Source organism: Lottia gigantea, assembly GCF_000327385.1.
Source record: "Lottia gigantea unplaced genomic scaffold LOTGIsca_30, whole genome shotgun sequence".
Classification (NCBI taxonomy): domain Eukaryota; kingdom Metazoa; phylum Mollusca; class Gastropoda; family Lottiidae; genus Lottia; species Lottia gigantea.
The window spans coordinates 2,541,316-2,549,754 of NW_008708987.1; the positions used below are offsets into that span (position 1 = coordinate 2,541,316).

The 8,439-nt window shown below is 37.2% G+C and overlaps 1 protein-coding gene across 1 annotated transcript in view; it reads right to left on the reverse strand.

The window, feature by feature from the left end:
- Positions 1-7,277: 7,277 nt before the first annotated feature.
- Positions 7,278-8,439, reverse strand: part of LOTGIDRAFT_119253 (hypothetical protein) — a gene marked incomplete at both ends in the record, with an annotated part of 4,384 nt that continues 3,222 nt past the window's right edge. Inside the window, 2 exons of the mRNA XM_009057581.1 lie at positions 7,278-7,379; positions 7,978-8,096. Of these exons, the coding sequence (XP_009055829.1) occupies positions 7,278-7,379; positions 7,978-8,096 (221 nt within the window). The remainder of the gene's footprint in view (positions 7,380-7,977; positions 8,097-8,439) is intronic.

Here is an 8,439-nt window from a genome sequence, read left to right on the forward strand (position 1 = left end):
CTAGGCGCTGGTGTTTATCAATGAGTTTATATAACTCACTAGGCACTGGTGTTTATAAATGAGTTTATATAACTCACTAGGCGCTGGTGTTTATCAATGAGTTTATATAACTCACTAGGCACTGGTGTTTATCAATGAGTTTATATAACTCACTAGGCACTGGTGTTTATCAATGAGTTTATATAACTCACTAGGCACTGGTGTTTATCAATGAGTTTATATAACTCACTGGGCACTGGTGTTTATCAATGAGTTTATATAACTCACTAGGCACTGGTGTTTATCAATGAGTTTATATAACTCACTAGGCACTGGTGTTTATCAATGAGTTTATATAACTCACTAGGCACTGGTGTTTATCAATGAGTTTATATAACCCACTAGGCACTGGTGTTTATCAATGAGTTTATATAACTCACTAGGCATTGGTGTTTATAAATGAGTTTATATAACTCACTAGGCACTGGTGTTTATCAATGAGTTTATAAAACTCACTAGGCACTGGCGTTTATCAATGAGTTTATATAACTCACTAGGCATTGGTGTTTATCAATGAGTTTATATAACTCACTAGGCATTGGTGTTTATAAATGAGTTTATATAACTCACTAGGCATTGGTGTTTATAAATGAGTTTATATAACTCACTAGGCACTGGTGTTTATCAATGAGTTTATATAACTCACTAGGCATTGGTGTTTATAAATGAGTTTATATAACTCACTAGGCATTGGTGTTTATCAATGAGTTTATATAACTCACTAGGCATTGGTGTTTATCAATGAGTTTATATAACTCACTAGGCATTGGTGTTTATAAATGAGTTTATATAACTCACTAGGCACTGGTGTTTATCAATGAGTTTATACAACTCACTAGGCACTGGTGTTTATCAATGAGTTTATAAAACTCACTGGGCACTGGTGTTTATCAATGAGTTCATATAACCCACTAGGCACTGGTATTTATCAATTAGTTATATATCTCACTGGGCACTGGCGTTTATTTTTTGATAAAATATTTTATGGTTTAGATTGCATAGTTTGTATGTCATAAATTCCTCATAATTTTCGGAAACCTACTTGGGGTTGTGGCCAAATTTGTTGAGTTTTAATTTTGAGACCCTGCGAACTAGACTAAAAGCGTTTTAAGATTTTAAATATGGATATTATTTTGTAGAGTGATTGGCAATCATCCGGGGTGAATGCGGCGTGTTTAGTAAATGCTTTATCTGATAATACTGTATATGAAGGAAGGGCCGATGGTTACTGTGGAGAATGTAAATCATCTACTATAAATATCAAAGACGGCGACGGTAAGTAGATCTTAGGGGCTGGACCCTACTAAAATGGTTGTTATAGTAAACAAAAAGATAACATAATTTCGTCCCTCTTTCCAAAAAACTGTATATTATATTAGTCTATATTTAGTAGTTTACCCATTTGGAAATCTCAAGCAGTTTCCGTATAGCAGAATATTTATGGAAGTCTACCGTCTACCGCAAAAGTTCAGCTTTTAGTATATTTCTTTTTTAATTTCAGGAATATTGCCAGAGTCTGCGGCAACAGTACCACATTGTACTAGTAGTACTTCCTAACTGGAGGTACCATACGTTAATCATTGTATGCTCGGAGGGAGAGAAGGAGATTGGAGGGTGGGGGAGACTTGTCCGTGCTGAATGTTGCCACAATCTTTGTGTGTTGGAAGAGAGATCGGAATAAGTTCTTTTCATCGACAAACAAAACTTATTTTGTGAATATATTTGTTATTAGATTAAATCTTTAATTTCTAGATTACTTTATTTTTTCGCGTCTGAGGACTAGGAGATTCGTTGACAAGGATTGAAGACTAGGCTACCCAAAACTTTGGCCTGTTAAGATGTCCTTATGTAGACAGTGGCCCACGGGTCTACCGAAGTTACAGGTTGAACCACGGGCTCTCACTGCTAAGGGGTCCCAATATCTCAAGAATATAAAAATGATTGAAAAAGCAAGGTCTCAGAATGAAGGAGAACATATGAAAGCATGAGCAAAAGGTTCTGGGATGAGGAGGGGGGCCCAAACCACTTAAGTAGGCCTATGTCGGACCCCACTTAACTAGCTGATTGGCTAATTTAGTCTTGTCCTCAAGACATCCTACACGCAGTAGTTTGTAGGATCCTATTTATGTGCTAGCCACTTAAGTGTACCTCGTAGGCGTTCTTGTTCTCGAAAATCAATTCACTTGAATATGAAAATTAATATAGGTCTGAAAATTTTTAAACAGTAGTTGTCTCCCTTTAACCAATGAAAAAAAAATCAGTTCAACTGAGATCTTGATAGCTCAATTTGTAAATTGCACGTACTACAATGATAGACACAGTATTCAGATGTGATTGGGTCTTCAAAATAACCAGTTAAGTTTAATGGTGAAGATCAACCTAAACGGCATGGCTGTGAGTGTGAAAGGACAATGATAGCAATATGATCGGGTCTTTTCACAGACCAAACAATTACTTCTTTAAATCCGGAATCTCACAATCCGAAAATAAATGTAGACCTTGGTCTATACGTCTCAGACAGTGACTTTAACGAACTGGAATCAAGGTCAGGTTAGAAGAGAAAGGTATATATAGCTACTTTTGGAAGAAAAATATGAAATAAACCTATTGCTAATTGTATGAGCTGTCGTATACAGTAGTCATATCTCCCCAATTAAATCCTTGCCACAGTGTGTCAGAGAATCGACCCATCATGTACCATACATATAAAATTGTGTTTAAGCATCGGTCGTAAATGAACATATACCCATATACAACGTACAATCTCTTGTAAATCGGAAATTTGTCCAATTGATGACTACCGGTAACAAAATAACAAAAGATGGACTATTTACAAGAGAGTTGGTAAACCAAAATTAACTATTACTAAGCGTTTGTCGAACACATACAACAATGGACCACGAACCAGTTTGGATGGACGAACCGATTCGTCTCTTCATTCCCGCTTTCCGGACGATTAAATCTTCAGCATTTACAGGATCAGCACTTCTGTTCCACCATCGGAACCATTTGTCACAACTTCCGGTTCTGCTTCCAATTTATTAGATAAAAGAAAACAGTGACAAACAATACAAAATAATCATCAACAAAATGAAATTTGGCATAAAATCGGGACGTAGAGTACAAATGCTTTTCATGATCTAGTTTGTGGCGGTAATGGTATTGTTTCAGGTGAAGTAGTTTACAACCCGATAGAAAGGTAGATATACATAGGAACCTATACTGTATTATATAATACTATAGAGGCGTATTAAAGACAGACGACCATCAAACAGTTGAACTGATACAAGAGTCTGTACTTTAAAAGTCGTTTATGGAAAAATGAAGCCGCGTTACACAAAGGATATAATCTAAAAATTCATAAAGCAACCATCTTAAGGAAAACAATAGCAGGTATTATATTAACAAAACCATTTGCATAAAACATAAACTGTTAAATAAATGTATAAAAAGTGACCGAAACGATTTGAACTAAGAACTAGATCCCACATGTATCTCTTCGATATGTAATGAAGTTTTACATCCTACAGTCTTTAAACCGTGAAGTGGTAGAAGATATTTAAATTCATTGATACATTCTGCACAAACCATCACAAAGATCTTCTTAAAATAAATGTGCCTGCAGTGAATGACCACTTTGTCGTTTTTTGGTATTTAAAGAAAAATCATAAAATTTATTAATCATCCAGTTCAACATGGAAAGCCACACATGTGCACCGAAGGGTAACACTAGGATCATGTTTATTATTTCAAAATCAAAGTCATTAAATAAATTTTATAAAAAACACAATCCTCGCCATTGATGAACATATATTTTATAATAAATGTCAACTAGAATCCTGGAGACTCATTTTGAGAGAGTCCACAATGTTAATCATATGTACATGTATTTGGTTTATATTTCTATGGTTTAAATTATCACTGGTGTTTAGGACATTATCTTTGTTCACATCTACTTGAATGTTCTGCAGATTTCACAAAATCAATCCTGTTCCTGTTTCTCCCCTTCTTTCTTCTTATGTTGTACTCTTTCACTGGTTCATTGATTTGTTTGTTATGTTGGTGAAACACAATACAGTTTAATTTACTACAACTTCTGAATTTATTTACATCAATTAACAATCAAGACGTTTCAACAATTTACAGCGTCATCGTTAAGTAGGTGAGGGACAAACAGCTTCAATAAGTATCTTTAAGTCTTCTAGTCTTTGAACACATTTAAAAATTCTCTTTCTACTACCAAATACTGTTTCATTTTGACACAGAAAACAATATATTATTGGTGCTCTCTGTGATATCAACAACTTCAAGGTTGGTTTAAGATGAAATTTCTATTTTTAATATCACTTCTATTCTTGGGTCTTTCGTTGACAATCTGTTCTTCTCAATTCCACTTTTCCACTTTTGAAAAGTCTGGTACAATCTGTATTTCAAAAAGCTAAGCGATTTATACAGGAACCACTTTCTTGCAACAGCCACTACACTGCTGGGGTACTTGTTACATTCTATATATACAACAATAGTTCACCATGTCATTGAGTTGCTGTAAACAACATCAGCCAACAGCAACTTCAACCATCAGCAATATCTACCTCATCTTCACATTCATCCAAAACTTCGAAATCACTTCCCATATCAATACTGCTCCCTAGACTCTGCCCATCTGAAAATATCATATCACCCACAAATCAGATGATTGCTATAAATAAATTGAATTTTGGATCTGTTGGAAGCTTTCTTGAAGAAACTAATGAAAACCAAAGCATTCTAGAACACCTCTTTCTACCATGGACGATGGGTATTTAGTTTACATGAAAGAAGAAAGAAAACAATGCTTCGGAATCTTAAGTCATCATTGATTAGAAAAGATCACATTGTAGGAGAGCAAAGGATCTTGCCACCTGTAAAAGAATAAAACCCCAAAAACATAGCAAAGGTGCAATATCAGAAAAAAGCAGAAAAAAAAACAGAAACTCACCACTGATGTCAAGGTCCTCCTGTTCACCGGCCATTTCAAGAGAAATTCCTTTAAACTCCTCGGGACAGATAGTGTCTTCTGCTTCCACAGGATCTGATGGTTCCAAAACTGAAATACCATCCACGAACGAAACAGTTTCATCTGCCACGGAATCCGCTAAACAAGGATCGAAGCATTTGTTAGAATCACTTTCCTCAGAGAAATTTTCTATCAGGGAGACAGTTAACCCTACATTATCCCCACCCTCAACTGGAATACTCTCCGGAAGAGAATCTTCAACTGTGTCCACAGCCACGACCAGAAGTGGGTCATCTTTTCCAGGCACGATAGCATCCTCTGGAATAGCATCTGTGGCACCCCCCTCATTTGCAAGAATATCCGGTAGGGAAATAATCTCAGGGTTCGTGTCCTCCCCTTCATTGTCAATGGAGTCTAAGAAACCAGAAGGGTCCTCAGCCCCAGTGAATTGATCTAAAGCATCAGCTAGGTCTGTCTCATTAATACCCTTGTCGTCAACATTCCCTGTCAATACCCCTTGTTCAGTGTCGTCTAGGGCTAAATTGTCCCCATCAGTGTCATCTTGGGCTAAAGTGTCCCCCATAGTGTCCTCGTCGAGGTGCTCGTCAATGACCGTCATTCCTTCCAAGTGATCCATATCAGAATGTTCATCATCATCATCAATCACGGTCATACCCTCCATAAAATTATCATGATCCAACGACATGATGATGGTGGAATCATTGCTGTCCTCATTTCCGTCAGCATTTTCATCAAAGTTATTTCCCTTTGCTTCCAGTTTTACCACATTTTCATCAGAGTTGTTTCCCGTTGCTTCCTGTTGTATCACATTCTGATCAGCTTTTTCTGTTTCAGCTTCAGAAGTTAATTTTGTTTCTTTAGACTCCACATTACTGTGTTCCTTTAAATCAGCTTCTTTACTCTGTACATCATGTTCCTTGCTTTCCTCCCCCCTTTTACTTTCTGTGTTTGTTTTTACTTCAGCTTCACCAGTTGCTTGAACATCTACCTTATCTTTGGATTTATCTGTATCTGATTTTTCTTGAGAATCTTGAAGATCTACTGTTTCTAAGGATTTGTTTATATCTAATTTTTCTTGTGAACTTTGGACATCTACCTGATCTTTTCCATCAGAGAGATCTTTACTTTTAGTTACTGATGCTTTAGCTGAATCTTTCAGAGAATCTTGTGAGGCATCATCAGCCACTACTGGTGCTGGACTATCTACATCCATGGCTACAACCTCCATGTTATCTTTTGCTTCTTGAAGTTTCGAGTTCTCTGCTTCCACATTGATATTATTTTCATTGGTGGCAGCGGCTGCAGCATTCTGCTTGCTGTCGAAGTAAATACCGTACATATTGGAAGCCGTCGTGGCAGACATATTAGATTTCTTTTCTGGAAGACTCAAATTTTGGGACACAGGAGGTGGAGCAACTGGGGTAGCAAGGGGTGCTCTAGACTCAGGATCTATGCCAAGCATCTTCAAATCCTCTTGCTCCTCCTGGGTGCCTGGGGTGGCTGGTTCGCTGGGAGGGAGAGGGATAGACAGAAGGTTTAAGTCCGGTCCTGGGACAACTGGGACTGCCTTATCTTTATCCTGACCAGTGCTCAAAAACTCATCCAGAGAAACAGGATTCTCCGCCTGTGTCTTGGACTGCTGTTCTGATTTTGGTATCGGCTGGACCTTGGAACTACCTGGTATCTTTCTGGTAACCGGTGTCCATGAGGGCAATACTGTGGCTTTTTTAGCTCCCCCTCTGGGAATTCTTCCAATGACAGTAGGGATTACCACTGGCACGGGATCTTTCTCAGAGACTATTTGGTTTCCTTTCTTAGCTCTCTTTCTATTTCTAGACGGTTTTGGTAATTCTACTACATTCTGAGAAACTTTTGGAGCTGGGAAATGCTGTTCTGAAGCATCAGGTAAGAATAGTTTGGGTTTTGGGAACACTGTGCCCGTGGTTGCAGGTGGCAATGGGATCTCTTCTTCATCCGCAACAAGTTTAGCAGGCGTGTTCACGACACCTTTTCCATCCTTCTTCCACGTGAATTTACCATACTGTTTCTCCTCCTCTTTTTTACCGGCCAGTTTCAATTTGATGTCGGCGCTGTCTGGTTTCTTCTGTCGCTCTTGTGGTTGGCTGTCACTCAAATCCTGAACCTCCTTATCCCATCTCCGTTCCTTCTCTTTAATTTTAGCATCTTTCTCTCGATTGCTCTGCCGTGTCTTGTCCATTTCCTTCTTCTGCTCTTGGTCTCTTTCTTCCTTCTTTATAGAGAGTTTGGCCGTCTTTTCCAGGATATACCGTTTCTCGTAGAATGGGTTTTTAGCCAAGTAAGCCTGCAAAAGACATCACATTTTTGTAAGTTATTGGTTAATGTAAGCATCCTAATCATTTGTTTGATAGAATAGAATTTAGCTACTCTCTTATCAATTGCTTTATATGATAAAAATATGGCCAAACCTCTTAGCATTGATCTTTTCCAGATTATCTGTTCCCATTTACAGCTTGGTTGACTAGACTAACACAATTAGATCCCAACATTAGATGTTCAACATAACCAAGCAAATGAAGTCAAGTAAAGGTTCCAACCACTTAACCCACCACGTTCCGTTGCCATGAATGAATTGATGCTGGGGCTAAGATTTGGTATTCAGAAAATTGAACAATTAAAGTCCCAGAGAACACATTACTGACAATTTTGAGAGGCCAAAAACATTTCAAAATCTTCATCTTTTTATTTTTGTACAAAGACACAGTAAATGAATCAATCTCTTTTGTACTGAAGAATGGTTTGCTGGGATATTTATCGACATTATAAGGTTTTGCTGGGGCTTAAATCTCACTTGCTGCGGCCCAGCCACCACAGATCCCACCCTAATGACAGGGGTGAACCCACAGTGCTACAGAACCTTTCTGTGAAGACATACAACATACCTTATACGTATTAAAATGTGAAATATCGTTTAAATGAGCTTCAGCTGATGGTATATCTCCCATATACTCGTTACACAGTGAACAGTAGAATGCATCAACACTCATCACAAACTCTGTACCTGTTAGAAAATAGAATATAAAATATCACTGTAACATTATACCCTATAAAATATCACTGTAACATTATACCCTATAAAATATCACTGTAACATTATACCCTATAAAATATCACTGTAACATTGTACCCTATAAAATATCACTGTAACATTATACCCTATAAAATATCACTGTAACATTATACCCTATAAAATATCACTGTAACATTATACCCTATAAAATATCACTGTAACATTATACCCTATAAAATATCATTGTAACATTATACCCTATAAAATATCACTGTAACATTGTACCCTATAAAATATCACTGTAACATTATACCCTATAAAATATCACTGACAC